Source organism: Arvicola amphibius, chromosome X (assembly GCF_903992535.2).
Source record: "Arvicola amphibius chromosome X, mArvAmp1.2, whole genome shotgun sequence".
Classification (NCBI taxonomy): Eukaryota; Metazoa; Chordata; class Mammalia; order Rodentia; family Cricetidae; genus Arvicola; species Arvicola amphibius.
In genome coordinates this window covers 106,108,059-106,125,455 of record NC_052065.1, presented here as the reverse complement: position 1 = coordinate 106,125,455, position 17,397 = coordinate 106,108,059, and the positions used below count along the sequence as shown (strand labels likewise).

Below are 17,397 nucleotides of genomic sequence, written 5' to 3'. Positions count from 1 at the left end.
ACACAAACACACACACATGCAGAGACTGAAATAAAGTGTTCCTATGCATCACATTTTGATACTTTCTATTGTGTTCTTATCACTTTTGTCCTATTATTAGCTAATAAATTATATTCTATTATTCTAAAATGCTGCTAGACTCATAAAATGAGTTTTACGATCTAACCATGAGTTTAACCAGACTGAAGTGGACACATAGTATTTGCTTACCAGAGTAGTAGGGTAAGTCCTAGACTTTCTTACTTTAGAGATTCTGTCTCATCTTAAAATGGCCATAACTTACATCCCACACTAAACATTTCATATTTAAGTTTAAAAAATTAATAGTAGCTGAAAAGCTGACATAATGCTTGCTTTTGCAGCCACTCACTTAACATTTATTTGTGGTGATTTTTCTGGTTTTCTTTTCATACTTTGCTTTAAAGTTGCAAGCATGTAATTGTTCCTTAAAAAACTTAAAGCCTGGGCACTGTGCCTATAAAGTTGACAGTCTAACACAGTTCTGCTCTCAGTTAGCAATTATGAATTCATCAGTGGAAAGAAATGATGAGAGATTATTATCTATGCTAGCTTTTCTGACAGAAAGCCACTGGGGCATAGAATTGGGTGCTTGTTAAGGTGGGGTGTTCTCTCATTGGGTCAAGAATGACAGAAGAAAAGACACAAAGGACTGGAAGATCTGAGTTGGAATTCCTGCTCTGTACAGGCTTTTCAGCTCTTTCTGAACCTGGTTCTTCCTCTGGATATTGGAAGCCTTATTAATTTTGCCATGCCTACCAAGCAGGAATGCTATATGGATTAAAATGAAATAATGTATGTGAAAGTACCTTGCAAATTGTAAAGCACTCCCCATTTATTATTAAAATATTCGGTGGGTACTGTTCTCATGGCTGCCCAGCTTGCTTAGGTTTTACTGAAGGAAAATTTATGAACACTAAAGCATCATTCTCAGGAATGTTTTGTGTGCACAAAGCAGCCATAGCTTAGCACCTATTACTATTAATGTTCCCCTGTTTCTCTCTAACACAATTTAGACAGACTCCTATGCATTGTGAGACTTTAAGAAGTCTGGTTCTCACAGAAACACCACTCTTTCTTGCCAAACTACTGTACTAAATAATTTTGCAATCATTGTTGCCAATAACCTTGAAGAAAAATAGGATTGTTTATAGCAGTGCTACTAAAGGCAGATGTCTGATTTCCTGAACTTCCAGGACTTTAAACCTCTGCAGTTTACTTTAATTAAAATGAAGGCCAGGCAGAATGCTTTACTATACATTGATAATAGATGCAGAGACAGGCAGACATAGGGAGTTATTTTGACAAAATTCACATAATGGATGTAGATCAGAGGCTCCGAACAAGCCAGTTCGTCACATTAAATACACCATCTCTAGAATTTTAACAGCACCATGAACTTAACAATAGTGACTTTTTAAATATTGTTTTGCAAGCCATATAGTTGGGAAGGAAACTAAATAAAATACAATGATTTCTAGACATTATACTTTATTTAGAGCCAGGGAATGAAGCACTAAGTCCAAATCATTTCAAATGCTCACATGGAGTTTTCATCAGGGCAGTCTTCTCCATGAATCAGACAACAAATTCTTTAAGCTGGATGAATCAGTGATTTTGGCTTTTGTAGTGAACCTTAGGGTGAGTTTTACTCTTCTTCTGCTTGATCAATAGTGTACTTGGATTAATAAATCTTATTAGTTGCCACCAATACTTCTTGTAGTAAAGAGTCCACATAATCCCCACTGGTAATTTATTCACTCTTGTATTAAACCAGCTGCAAAGTCTGCTTCATTGTGGAAAATGGTGGGATAGCCTAGGATTTTAAACACTGCCCTTTCCATTTTGGTTGTCTTTCAATAGTTTATTCTTCTTTTGTGACATTCTGGCCCTTAGATATCATACCAATTCCCCACAGCTGAGCCACATGGGAAGCAAGATTGCCACATTTCAAACTAAGCAGTATTTCAACCTAGATATTCTCCACCACTTCAAATTCATCTTATTTAAATTTGGACTCCTCTTCGTTCATCATTCTGAAATAGGTGGGCCAGAGATTGACAGTTAATTGGTATGAGAAGAAACAAGAGTTAAGTCCTTCTTGGCCATAGTCTTAATCAAAATCCTCGCTATAAGTAGAACATTAGGAATGATGGAAAGGCTTATATCAATTTCCTATTGCTACTGTGAAAAAGTGTCACATTCTAAAAGAATTCAAATAAAATAAATTTGTCATTTTACAGTTGAAGTAGTCATGAGTCTCAAATGGGTCCCAATGAACAAAATCCAAGATGTTAGCAGAACTGAACTGACATCTACAGACTTTAAGGGTACATATCATATCTGTCTTTTCCAACTAGCTCCTTGTGGCCAGTAATATTCCTTGTTTTGTGATTTCCATACCCCTTCTTCAAAATAGACACTGCTTATCTGTCTCTCTATGTCATTATCACATAGTTATACCTTTCTATAACTCTAACCTCTTCATCTTTCTCTTTCATTTTTAAGATCTTTCTGATATTATGTGGTCTAGACAAAACAGGGCAATATCTAATCATATATTCAAAACTAATCAGCAAACTAAAATTTGTTTGTAATCTTAATTCTCTTTTGTCCATAATATACTTAGAAGTGACTGGTGGACATTTTATAGAGGGGTGGTTATGTTTATGTTACCAAATAGCTACATTAAGCACTTTGAGTTTAAAAGCAATCCGAGCAATGTCATATATAACACCGTTGTTACTATTTGATGGAAAACTTTGTCTATTTACAGTCATAGTAGTACAGTAATTATAAAATATTGCCATGTTTGCAAGTAAATGTGCAGAGTATATTCTAGATGTGGACATATAATCTCAATAATCACACATTTAATAAAAATGCCTCCATACATTTATCTTTTGAACTTTTTGGTGTGTTCTTTAGGGGTTCACAATCCTTCAGAGTAGTTGACCCTCCATTTTTATTATATCACTTATTCAGATGCCTTACCATTATTAGAAAATTATCTTATTCTCTATGATGGAAGAAGAATTTACTTGTTCTAGGGATAAGACCCCCTCCCCCTTGGTTGTCCAATGCAGAGTGGTCAGCCCTTAAACCATATACACACAAACAGAAAAGGTTGAGGGAGAAAATTGTATTTATTTGTATTGTTTGATTACACACTAATAATTAAAGAAAAGGAGACTATTAACTTGAGAGTGGGCGGTATGGAAGGGGTTTGAGAATGGGTAGCTAGGAGGGACTTGAAGAAGGAAAGAGAGGAGTGAAAGTGATCAAATTATATTTTCATTAAACATATTAAAATTATTGTACGGAAAAGAAAACACAAATAACAGGCTAGGATAAGTCACGAATATACTTAAGCTATAGATATATGCTAACACATATTATAGATGAAATCTATAAATATAAGGTAAACTAGACTTTTCCTTTAATAAAGATTGATTTTTTTCTTTTTACTTATTTACTAACCGTTCTTTTACAAACCAAATGCTTTTAAAATGTGTTAAAATGTGGTGAACACTGAAATAACCAATCACCTGTTTTCTTTCACAAGCTAAGAAAAAAGGAATGGTGCTAAAGGATATGTAGTAAATAAAGTCTCTTTAGCCACCAATCCTTTAAATCATGGCTGACAGGGACATTCCCTACAAGGCAAATAATCTATATTTTAGCTTAGTTACTATTTGTGCAATTATTTAGGCCTTTTCTTTGGGAGCTTTGCCAGTTTCCTTGTTCCATTCTGAAAGTTGCCCCTTGAGTGTATAAAGAACCGTTGTCTTGTTTTACACTTTGGGTATTTTCAAGGCATTTCATTACTCATAGCTTTTATTACTGTCACTAGCATTACAAAAAATGAATAACATATATTAATACTCTTACTTAAAAAATTTGAGATTATATTTACAAATTTCTGCCCTTCCCTTTATTACTTCCAAAACCCCCCAGATGGCATTTTAATTAACGCTGTTCTGCAGTCAGAATGACAAACAGGTGAACAATAGGAATGAAGAAGTCAACATCATAGTCTACACATTATTTTTTGTTTATATATGTGGTTTACACTTAATTATAGGTAAATGTATTAGTAAACCTCGCATTGAGGATGATTAACGAGAACAAAGAAGGTTTAGAATAATTATCAATGGAGATATTTAAAAGGAAGAGATGCAATTCATGTATAAAATGAGGTTTATTATATGGTGCAGTCAGAAGCTACCGTGATACTTCAGTCAGTAAAATGCTTACTATACATGCACAAGGACCTGAGTTTAAGCCTGTAACTCTACATGCAAAGTCTGGTGCTATAATCACAATGCTGGGAAGCAGAGACAGGAGGATTTCTGGGGCTTGCTAGATAGGTGAACTAGCCAGATCAGTGCATTCTAGTTTGATTGATACATACTATCTCAAAAACAATATTCAGGGAGTTATTGAGAAAGATTCTTGACATCAACCTCCACATACATTTGTATCCATGTATACCAGCACATATTCATACACATGCAAACAATTTGTGCAATCACTGAAGAAAATAGGTGGTTTCTTGGTAATTTAAACATAGTATGCACACTGTCCAGAAATCTACGTATATATGCAAAAGAATTAAAATCATGTGTTGAAATAAATATCTCTATACAAAGATTTATGGGAACACTACTCAAAGGACAGAAGGTGAAAACAGTGCCAATGTCCTTGAGTTAATAAAAGGACAAATATGTATGGTATATGCCTATAATAGAATACTAATCAGTCACAGAAAATGGAAGAAGCACAGCTATATGTGATTATGTGATTACATGGATGAGTATTGGTAATGTTATGCCAGGTGAAAGAAGTCAAACTCAAAAGATCACTTATTGTATGGTGGTATCAGTTTGAAAAATACACATTAGGGGAGCATAGGAAGACAAAAAGGAGACCAACAGATTCCAGGGCCAGGAGAGAGATAGGTGGGAAGACAACTGCTGAAGTCTTGGGCGGCTTTGTGGGGGGCAATGAGAAAAATGATCCAGATTTAGGTATCGGTGGTGGTTGCAGAACATTTTGAACTGTGAAAATTGCCTTCTATAAATGTAGGGAAGGTTTTATGGTATGTAAATTATGTCCCAACAAAGCTGTTATTTTTCTGAAATCAGGTTCAGCTTCATGTATGTAAATCTTGTGAGGAAATAGTAGAAATCATAATAGTTAGCCCTTCATCAGGATGTTAGATAAATTTGTGCATGTTGCAGTTTAAGAAAATAACAGCCAATGGCAACACCAACAACTAAACTAACCTTTACATCCAAGAGGGGTCTAAGGAAGTTCATAAAGAACTGGAAGATAAAAGCTATAGAGAAATGTAAAAAATTTTGGGTTGTTCTGCCTAGCAAAACAAGCTAGTATCTGGAGTGGGTGATGATGGGGCTTTGAGTATATATCAGTCATGGTCACAGAAGGACTCAGGCAGTGGTTACTAGGAGTTTGAATGACAGTACGGGCAAAGCTAAAGAAAAAACTCGTAGTGGAAAACAATCAGACTGGCAGTACTGGGCAGTTCTGGGAGGTCTTCTTGTCTTAAAGGGGCAAGGGAGAGAATGATGACAAAGAGATCAGAGAGCTTGGAGACAGCTGGCTACTCACTAGGAAAATAGACTGAACCTAGAGAAGAAGTTTGACTCTAGAACTTTCTTGTAACTGCTACACTCAAGAAGGAATGAACATTGGCTGGCCAGAAGTGTAGTGGAAATTAGCCTGCTGGTAGAGTTTGACATTGTAGAGTTTTTCTATGCTGTACATTGACTGACGTACATTGATATTCTTTCGAATAGGAATCTGAATGCAAGATAAATAAAGTCATCAGAATAGTAGTTGAATACATGAGAGAAAGGGAACGTCATTAGTATAGCAGTAGAGGTACACTCACTGATAAGTAAGATCCAGTCCCTGTTGGGGGAAGCAGTGAAATCTTGTTGAAGGGACTGAGGTAATCCAAACCTGCCCATGCTCCTTATATTCTAATAAAGTCTAACATAGATTAGATTGTTAGTCAAATATTTGAATTTTAACTAGGCAGAGAAAGGACACCAAATCTTTTCATTTTCCTTTGGAAAAAGGAGAAAAAATTGATACACTATAGTCTGAAACATATTGCTTAGCTATGTGGGGTTATATCACAGCAAGCACTTCCAAGGAAGGATGTGAAAACAGCTCCTCCAGAGATTCAGCTTCTAATCTGTCCCTAGATTTCTAGTCTGTATGGTAACATTCTCTGTCAAGATTACAGAAAATGAAAAGAAATAGGAAATCAGGATGGTGTTTTTTATTTAACCTACTGAAGTAATAAGTTAATGGAGTATAGCCATCTTAGACATAAATGATAACAAGTAGAGATGCCTATATGTTAGAATTTTGTAGTTTCTAAGTGGAAATGACAGTCTAAATGTCAAATTCAAAAGCAAAGCTTGCAGAACACCACACCAAAGGTCACTGTTAGAAGGCAACATTCAGTTCTGGAGACAGTTATAAGATAAATTTGATATTGTGTGATTCCTGTGGTATGTTGTTATCATGAAACTAAAATAATTTTTAAGCAACAACATATCAAAGTGGAATTCCAAGCAGGTCTAAAGTGTGTATTAAATGAAAAAGAATACCTAAGATTCCTTAATTGGAAGGAAAATCTTTGAATATTCCAAATCAAATTAAAGCATATCTAGTACGTTCTGTTTTGTAAGTAAAATACTGCTATTTAAACAGAAATATTTCAACATACCCAAAGCTTCTGCCAGGCCCCAAACCTTCTGTCCATAGATGTCTGTCTTATTCCAAGCAAATGTGTAGACAAGATTAATTGCAGCAGGAAACCACTTCTGTGTGAGTCGCCCTTCCACAGCTACTGTGAGGTGTACTTTAATCATGCCCACGGGAATCGTTGAATGTGTCAAAATGATCCGTAGCAAAGTTTTATACCCAGGTGTTCGACTGCTCAGGTAACTCAGCCTCACAAAGCTAGAAGGAATTGGGATTTCCTCCTGTACAACCTAAAATTGAAACACACAAAACAAAACAAAAATTAGCTCTCCAGTGGCCACAGGTAGAGGAAGCTAATATATGCTTTGCTGTCTGCGAACCAGACTAAAGGCCAGTGAATACTGGGATCTACTGATGCCAAGTCATGTATTCCCAGATTTTTAGGAGACTGGGTGACCAAAATTTCAATTTTCCATCAAATCTGAATGAGAATGAAAAATACAGCCAATGCTACAGATTGCTCTCATCTTCTACTGCCAGGCATGACTGTAAAGAACAATTTTATTCTTTCATTGGTCTTCCAAAAATTGCTTAGCAAGGGTTGGGAAAGATCACACTGCTGAATGTCAAGCAATTCCATGCTCTGAGTTCTATTAAGGGGTCTTCTACTTATATAAACACACACACACACACACACACACACACACACACCCTTACTTGGTTCACATATCTCAAATCAATTGCCTATTTAGGATGGGTATCCTAAGAGGAAGGTTTGCAGATTGCAGAAGCAGGTTCAGCAAGTGATATTTAATGACAAAGATTATGGGATCCCTGGAATTAATCTTTATTGAAATCATCACGTTTGTTTACATTAGAGCTTTGGAATGATCTGGGGGTCAAATTTTTAATCACAGTTTTTTTTTGTTTTTACATTTTCCTTTGTGACTGTATGTACAAATGGCTGGGTATAAGTTTCTCTAACTTGGCACCAATGACAGAAAAGAAAATTTCCACTAATTCCTTTGTAAATCTTGTAGTAAACATTGGTTTTGAAGTGAAAATGCCATTTGGCTTTGTAAATTACCTGCTATTACTTATTTGTTTATTACTACAGATAGAAATAAATGTCAAAAACTGGTAACTAAAATCGAATCTTCTATTCCATCATTTTCATCTTTCAAAACAGAATAGCTGAAGCATCCATATTATTCAGTAAATTTAATATGATGTGGCACACGTAAATATTGTTTGTGTCCTGTTTTATTATTAACAAAGTACTTTTTATCATTCAAATTCTTCATACTTGTATGTAAAGTCCACAGAACAGACTGTTAAACACAAAACAACACATACTTTTCCAATGACCTATTCTCTCTTGTAGAGCCTTTAAAAATTGTCTTATTTTTAATGATGTGTGTGTGTGTGTGTGTGTGTGTGTGTCTGTGTGTGTGTGTCTGTGTATGTGTATATGAGTGGAGGTACCCATGGGAGGGCAGAAAAGGATATCTGATCCTATGAAGCTGGGGTTATAAACAATTGTGAGCTACCAAATCTAGGTGCTGGAAATCAGACGTGGACCCTCAAGAAGAATGACACATGTACTGAACTCCAAGTCATTCCTTCAGTCCCTCTTCTATATTCTTTGTACAGTATTATCTCCTCTACATTATACGTCTCATATTAAAATTGTCCACTGGCTTTTTAAAATTCTTTCAACTGTAGTTAACACATTTGTTACCTTAGTATTTATTTTCATAAGAAAATACACAATCCTATTTTTGAAAACCTTTGTTATTTTTTTCTTTGTGTAAGAATTAGTATGACACTTAGATATACTCATTACTTTTGTGTTTTTCTTATTTCCTAAGGAAAAGTTTTAGAATAGCCAAGACAGCCAACACTTTGTGTTGCTTTTCCCAGAGAGGGTTATTTTTGTGTGAGATGTCTTTAGTAGTGAATTCTGAGCGCTTTTGAGGCTGTTGTGATTTAATAAAGTTAATTCAATCTTGGAGTGTCCATTAAACTCTTTTAGGAGTACACTTCTTGAGTTTTGGATCTCTAAGACTCATACGTCCATTTATTTGACATCCACTTTTAAATATCATTAGAATGTTTCTATAATATCATCTAGGAATAGTACTATGACTGTTGGAGTGGCTTAAAACTGAATTGCAATAAATAATAATTCTCAGGAACTCTACACTCTAAAACTCAAATACTTAGAAGCAATTTTGTACAAAGCACACCCACTCCAGGCTTGAAAACCACCTTTACTAAATACAGCTAAACAAGAACTTCCATGATTTCTGAGAACAACAACAATAAATACAGCCTGCACAATGGAAGAAAAGCAGATTTTTCAAAGAAGCTTCAATTTCAGAACCACAACACTCCAAGATCATCGATTATACTGCTATCACTATTAAGCCAGCTCACCATGTTTTTTAGGGCACTGTATTAATTAGGTCAAAGTTGAGCATTTCTCTTGACCGCTAGTTCATCTTGCTATTTCCAGGCCACAGATACTGCACTAATATCTTTGCCAATAATGGACTAGAAAGACTTCATTCAAATGCTTCTTTAAAAAAAAATCAAGGGACCCATATTTTAGGAACAGTGAGCATGACAGAAAAAAATTAGCCATAATACATTGCTAAACATCCTAATGACTATAAGTTTATACTTTTGAAGCCCAATATACCTACCTGCAGTTCAGGGACAATAGTTCCCCTTTCTGGACAGGATCCTCCAAATGATGTAAGTGGTGAAGGAAGTACAACAGGGTTTGGGCTGATGAAGTTGGAAATATCACAGGATGGTTTGTTTGCCATAATTCTCTGCATGATTACTTTCTCCACCACAATAAACTGATTCCAAGGCAACCAGAGTGTTCTCTTTTCAGACAAGAAAGGCGATCGGTCAAAAAGTAAGACAACAGAGATACCACCAATGGCTACGAGGTCAAAGCTAAGAAGAACAAAAAGGAGGAAGAGAAGGAAAAAGAGGAGGAGGAGAAGGAGGAAAAAATTAGGAGAAGTACTATGAATATGTAAGCAGTTCAAATATAACAAATTTTAAAATAAAAATAGTTCAATTATAGCTTTATTTCTTACTTTTGGAAAACTATTTCCACTTTTATTTTCTGTTTTATAAATCTCTATTCACTTGGTGTTCATTTCATGGGTGATTTCTTTTTATCACTCAGTAGATTTTTGATATGGGATTTTGTACCAGTAGTTGATATTCACCAGACTTAAAAACCAATTTAATATTGTCTTAAACCAAATAATTGTAAGCTTTTCTTATAAAGCCAAATCTGACATTACTGCTTTCACTTGTGTTAAGGATCACATAAGGATGACTAGCTAAATTTTGCAGTATTTCAAATATGCATACTCATCCTGAAAGTTTTATAAGTAACTATATATAGTATATAGATATATATACAAATATATGCATACATATATTTTTTATACATGTGTATAAAAGGAAAGAGTTAAAGGTTAAAGGTTGTATCTTTTTCAGGGATACAAATATAGTGTCAGAAATTAGACAGTGTCTCTAAGATAATTTTGGGAGAAACATACCAGCACAGGAAAAGTGTTCAGGGAAATTTGAACTAAACTGTGCATGAACCTCCTGCATCTGACAACCATCTCCTGCTCCTGATTGTGCCTGAATTCCATATTTAGGATTTCTGATTCAGACTTCTTATTGTAAGACAACTGGTAACTCATCCTGCTCAACTCTGCCTCCAGCAATTCTGTATCTCTGAACAAAAGAAGACTATCTCTTCTGTAAGCCAACTATGTCCCGCAACAGAAGTGGTCCCTGACAAGACTATTGTGTCAGAGCATAAAAGCCTCAGATTTCATTTCATTCTGCACTGATGGTTCTAACTCACTTCTTTTTTAAGTATAATGATGTCTTTGAGGTAATGTACTTGAAAGCACTTAAAAAGGTGGAATATGATAAAAAGTAACAAAATGATGAATCATTATCATTACATCTTAAAAATGGATAAAAGATAATATAATGCTCCTTAATAGTCAAAGCAATGCAAGTACATAAGGGAACAATATATGCATCTCCCTACATTAGAAAGGTCTTTCAGTAAAAACACTTCTTCAATGCTAAAAAACCTGATAGGGAAAATGACTAAATTATGAACATCTTATCATTTCCTTTATGTGACATTTATTAGGGTAAGTCAAGTATTACCATTTATCTCTTGTTGAAGAAATTTTCCAGGTAAAGAGAATGACTAGTAGCCAAGGATGGATAATATCATGTTTTTATTGTTGCCTTTTAAGTAAAGTAGCAGTAATATTAAGACAAATTCCCAAAGGAGAATTTACGAACCAAGTTAGGAAATAATCTTGATTTGAACTCAAGAAGAGAATCCAAACAGCTTGTACTTTAGACAGAGAGGGTGAATTCATGATAACATAGAAGCATTTTAAGAAAAAGTCATGGGGGAAAGTCCAATACTGTTTGTCAAGAAATCTTTCCTTTTGATCATCCTTTATGTAGACTTGACCTCATGTCCTTTGCCAAATGCACTTGCTTTGTACAAACATTAAGCCTTAACTCCTTATGTCTAGAGTGCTTATTTATTGAAAAAAGTAACAAACAATAACAACAACAAATATAAAGACCCAAAAGGTAGATTATTCAAGTAATAACATAGCTATCTAGGAAATATTGTGTTTCTACAAAGAGTAAGCAAAGAGAGCAGCCACTTTTTTGTGGGAAGAATGAGTTTGACTTTAAATACATCTCAGTTTGGGTCTCATCTCTATCATATTAACTTTGTGTCTGAGTTAGTTTTTTAAATCTCCATGAACTGTAGTTATATAGTATTCAAATTGATCCAATATGGTAAATTTATATTTACAGCTACAGCTGCAAATAAGACACTTAAGTGTTGAGTACATAGCTGGGAATCAGCACATGTTAGCATTGTCCTCAAATTAGATGTATTCTCTGACTAAATTTTCTACACATTTTTGGTTACAATTCAAATAACTTGTAGGCTAGCTTTTGATTACTTTCAGGAAGATTTACTGCCTTTTGAGTTCTTCTCAAAACTTCCTCTAGGCTTCTTATGGTATTTGTTTCAACTTGGTTAAGCTATGACACTTGGTTACTCAACCAAATATAAATCTTAAATATTGGGGGAGATATTTTGGTATGGGGATATTTTGCTGATAAGGTTAATTTCTACAACCACTTGTCACTAAGTAATAGAGATTTCCTTGATGATGTGAGTGGGTCAACCATTTCAAAGACTTAAAACAAAACTAAGTGAATCTTCCTCAGATCCTGCACAAGTTGTTCTTTAAAGTTTTCAGTGGATCAACTTGCTCTATAGATATTAGATGAGCAGACTCCACAATAAGTCTAATTCTTGAAATCAATTCAAATCTCTCTCTCAATATATATATGGAGTTTGAGTTTTAACTCTATCATCTCTATCATATTAAACTCTCCTTGGGCTGATTTTATATCTCCATAAGCTGTAGTTATATATTTATAGCTACTACTTCTGGAAATAAAACAAATATATATATTAAGTTAGATCTCTCTACACTTAACATATAAATATTCTGGTTTCTCTATTTTCGACTCTCATTTCCCTTCTTCCCACCTGGCTGTACATAGGAAATACTGTCTGGCTTACTTATTGACATGGAAGCAGAAGACAGATCTATGCCCTAAAATTAATGTCAGCCATTGCAATGCCAAACAGAAGTCCCTCAGAATATCTTATTCTTTCACACTTTTTTTTATCCAAAATCACCTCCATTGATATATTACTAAGAATATGTTTTTATGTTATATGACAATAAGTGTAAAAGCCCCATGAATGGTTGTTTGCAGATTTTCATCAATCTGTAAGATGTCATACCAGTCCTATTCATAGGTGGGAAATTATTGAGACCTCTATGGTGTCTTATGATATCCATCAATCAGGGTGGATCAGATGGAACTGCCTTTATCTTCCAACCTTGACAGAAGGTTCCTGAAACATCTAATGTTTCTCAGGAACCTACTTGTAAAAGTTATTTCAGCCCTGTACTGACTGTGAGTTCCATTTCTATACTGAAGGTGGTAAATCATTGAAAGAACAAGATAGACTGAGCTGAAATCGTGGGCTCTATCCTCACCACCTGTGTTAATCTCCGTAAGTTTTGCCTTTTTCCCAAAGGAGAAGATACAAATAGTAGATATAATAACCCATAGGGGTTATTATGAAGAGGAAGATAATGACATTAATAAACATATTTGGCATACAGGAAACTCTAATACAAATTTGTGCTTTCTTTAGACTTGACTTTTCTTTTCTGCTACTCTTGTCCTTTTCTTGCTGAGTATATATATATGTATATATATATAGACTTCTATCTGAGCATCTAGACAGAGGTCTCAGTCTTATATATATAGACTTCTATCTGAGCATATATATATATATATATAGACTTCTATCTGAGTATATATATATATAGACTTCTATCTGAGTATATATATATATATATAGACTTCTATCTGAGTATATATATATATATATATATAGACTTCTATCTGAGTATATATATATATATATAGACTTCTATCTGAGTATATATATATATATATATATATATATATATATACTTCTATCTGAGCATATATATATATATAGACTTCTATCTGAGTATATATATATAGACTTCTATCTGAGTATATATATATATATAGACTACTATCTGAGTATATATATATATATATAGACTTCTATCTGAGTATATATATATATATATATACTTCTATCTGAGTATATATATATATATAGACTTCTATCTGAGCATCTAGACAGAGGTCTCAGTCTTCCATCATCATCCTTCCTTTTGCTTAGTTTTATAGTGCTTTTGTCTCATATCCTGTATCTTCTCCATGTCTCTAGAAAAGATTTTGTCAATTTGAAATTTGTTAATAATGGAGACAATCTGTAGTCCACATAGAAATGTTATTTGACAAAAGCTTGCAGAAGTGAATTCCCCAAGATATGGATGCTGCTGGTAGGAACTACAAGTACTGCAGTAGATTTGTAGGACTGATACATGGAGACATAGGGCCTTCCCAGAATCTTGTACTGCACACTCTGTTTACTTAGTATCTACATGATATATCAGCTTTTCTATAATCTTTATTTTTGGATGTATTTTACATATGATACTGTACTTTAGAAATGTTCTTAGTTTGAGGTAGCAACAAGCAGACATATAAAAGGAAAATCTTATCACAGTCACATTAAGTCTGAGAAATGCTAATGGGACAGTCTGGATGGCATTTAGGGTACATATTTTGAACGTATACACTCTTTATGAATCCCAAGAAGAATGTCATTGCCAGAGGGGACTCTTGCTAGTATCTCTCATTTACATAAACCTGTTTTTCACAGAAAGCTCATCAGAGGAGGGTCTTGGCATTTTAAACACAAAGTGTACAAATGTCAACAAAAATTATTCTCTATAATGTCTGTAATCTGGAAATAGAAGCTTTTAGATATTTTAGACATCAAAATTCTTTTAGATTCTTTTATAAAGATAAAATGAAGCATTGACTCAACTTGAAGCCCCATCACACCTCAATGACAGGTCATAAGAAGTCAAACAAATAATTCTTTTCTCAAGTAATATGCATGATTCAAGATACTGGCATGACAGAGTGTAGTTTCGTGTATCAGTTACTGGTGAGTGGATGTGCAAAATTCTGTCATTCAATTCAAATGAGAGAAAGGTCTGCTTGAAGTAACAGAGAGTTCTAATTATGGACTATTTGACAGGAAATATTGTTTCCCTAACAGCTTTGTGAAGATTGTTATTATAACTAGATGACTGGTTAGTAATGTAATTTACATACAAATAATTTCTAAGCTCTCTGAAACCAGTTTCTTGTCTTAAGTAGGTTAAAAACCTTCTCTTTATGGCCTTTAATTTTTACACACATTTTCTTGACAGGCAGTTCAAAAAATAAATTCAGCAGAGCTCAAGTTGTACAATTAGCATTTCTGAAGTGGGCAGGACTAATAAGGTTTGATTGTAGGTTCTTGAAATAAGATAGTCCCTCACACTGTGATAAAGTTCTGCACCAACAGGTCTTTTATGAGTATTGAAGTGGTTTTTTATGAGTAGGACATGTTAAGGGTAGCTACCTGGAGACTAGGGCACCCCAAGACTATTATTATAGTGTTCCTGAGTGTCATAAATAGCTACCTTCAAGATGGACACATAGGTCTATTGACTCAAGGATTCTGAACAAGTGTCTGTCTAAGTGACAGCAACAAAAATGTTTTTGGGAGAAAATCCTTTCTCAGAGTGAAAAGGCTTAACTTTGAGGGCATGCTTCCCAGGTCTCAGAGAACCTTAAGAATTCATTAGAAGTCTGAGGGTTGGTTTCTTCATATTAACGCAATATCATCATATGGGTTGGCCATGATTGCCAGCAAACCGGTTGAGTCACTATGGAAATAGGTGCCCCAGAAGGGTGCTTTGTTTTTGTGATGCTAGGGATCAAAGCCAGACCCTGCCCATGCCAATCCTACCATGCTATCCCTCAGCTACGCTTCAAATAGCAGGGAAGCCCTTAATTAACATGATGGAATTTCGAACTTTTAGAGGAAATCTTTCTACATGGTCATTTCTAAAAGAGTTGAAATGTTTTTAGGGCTATTGGGAAAGAACAGCCTATGGATTCCAGACTTCATCATTTATTATTGGCATCATGTCACTAAAATTTGAGGTTAGATTTGTAAATGGGATTAGGGGACCATGTGCTCAGTGTTTCAAGAGGGCTTGAAAATAACAGTGTAACGGGAGAAATGTGGCTTGACCTAAATTGGAAAGAGAAGGGATAAATGTCACCACTTGCTTTTCTAGATATAGCAAAAAGGAAAATGGGTCTTACTTACTCTTCCTGTCATATTGAGTGAGTCCTGGCTTTACCTATGGCTACATGTCAATGCTCTGCTTCTACAATGAACAGAAGCAAAAGGCATACCTTCCATCTTGCCGACTGATGGTAAAACCATAATCACTGTGATGCAAGAAACTGACATTGACTCCCACGAGAGGGGTTCCGTCCACAGCTACTACTTGGCCTCGAATCACACAGGCACGCCTGCAACAAAATATTGAAGGGAGTCAGAAAAGCAAGATAAGATAAGAATATAGATGTCAAGTTGTAGCAACTTCGGAAAACACTCAAGACTAGTGAAGAGAACAGTCATTTCACCAACCAGAAATAACTACTAACAGTCTTTTGTGGATAGCAAGCTTTTTACACATCAACATTGAGATCATATTAGGTATCATTCATAATTCTGACATTTTACGTTAATATTATGTTATTGGTATTATCTGATACATTGAGAACATGTATTTCTGTTATTACATAATTTATCCATAAAGCAATATTCCACAACTTGTTCAATTTACCTTTTATTTGAAGACATGCTGTTTCTTCATTTTTTTCTGTACTGAACTTATCTCCTTAGGAGAGTGCTCTATTTATGCAATTTTACTTTATTGCTTGTCAAAATTAAAATTAATGGCTTTAGTTAATATACAAATGCTTTCTAGCTATGATTGAAGTCCCTGTTGACCACCTACATCCCTCTTCTTTCTGGGCTTTTCATTATATGTAATCAGAAGTATCAGTTTTTGTGTGTATTTTCCATGCATCAATGCATACAAGAATGAATATATTAAAGCTTATGATGCACACTGCCAAGCTACTATGTCTAGAAAATAGAACCAAGCAAGTGAAGTTAAATGGATGAACAGTGTGTGTATATACTGTGCATAGGTAGGTGTGTGTTATGCTTGCAAATAGAGGTCCAAGGATAATCTTGGGGAATGGCCTTCACCTTCTACCTTGTTTGGGACAGTGCCTCTAATTATTGGCTGCTGCATGCATCAGATTAGGTGGCCCACTAGCTCTTGTGGTTTTCCCTAACTTCACCTGCCTTCTTGTTATAGAGGCACTTGAATTGTAGACGTGTGCTATGATGTCTGGCTTTACATGGATGCTGTGGACCTGAACTCAGCTTGCATGCTAAGTGCTTTATCTACTGAAGCCTCTCCCCACTACCTTGGGTGAACTTGAAGTCTATAATGAAGATATGGTATTCTGTAATGATATTATTTTTCTTCTCTCATTTAAGTAAAGCACTTATGGATACTTCCCTTAAAAACACATAAATTTCATTTTTTTGGTCAAAATGATATTTTATTCTAGTTCCTAAAGGATACAGTCATAAAAGTGCCCATTGCTTTCAGCTCGAAGTTGTCTGATAAATTATAACACATTTTAGGAGTATATACCTTAAAATGAGGGTCATGGAATAGATTGAAATCTAGGACTTTCCCCTGCTCTGCTGTTGGTTGGAGGTGTGAGTAATAAGGAGGGGATAGTTTTCATCAGATTCTAGTTCTAGTTTTGGAAGTTCTGAACTCTTGTTTATGAGTTTTGTTGTTCAAACAGACAAGGTCAAGGAAAAGTAATAATGTCAATGATTTTGCTAAAGCCTTGAATATTATGGTCTGTTTTTCCTTTATTACATAGGATTCATGGTGTGCTGGAAAGATA

At 34.8% G+C, this 17,397-nt stretch overlaps 1 protein-coding gene across 3 annotated transcripts in view; it reads right to left on the bottom strand.

Moving 5' to 3' along the window:
* Positions 1-17,397, bottom strand: part of Tenm1 (teneurin transmembrane protein 1) — a 572,293-nt gene that overhangs the window by 123,708 nt on the left and 431,188 nt on the right. For all 3 annotated transcript variants that reach the window (XM_038316304.1, XM_038316305.1, XM_038316306.1), the window contains exons 16-18: positions 15,808-15,927; positions 9,471-9,732; positions 6,785-7,052 (exon numbers count right to left, since the gene is read on the bottom strand). In XM_038316304.1, the coding sequence (XP_038172232.1) occupies positions 6,785-7,052; positions 9,471-9,732; positions 15,808-15,927 (650 nt within the window). The remainder of the gene's footprint in view (positions 1-6,784; positions 7,053-9,470; positions 9,733-15,807; positions 15,928-17,397) is intronic.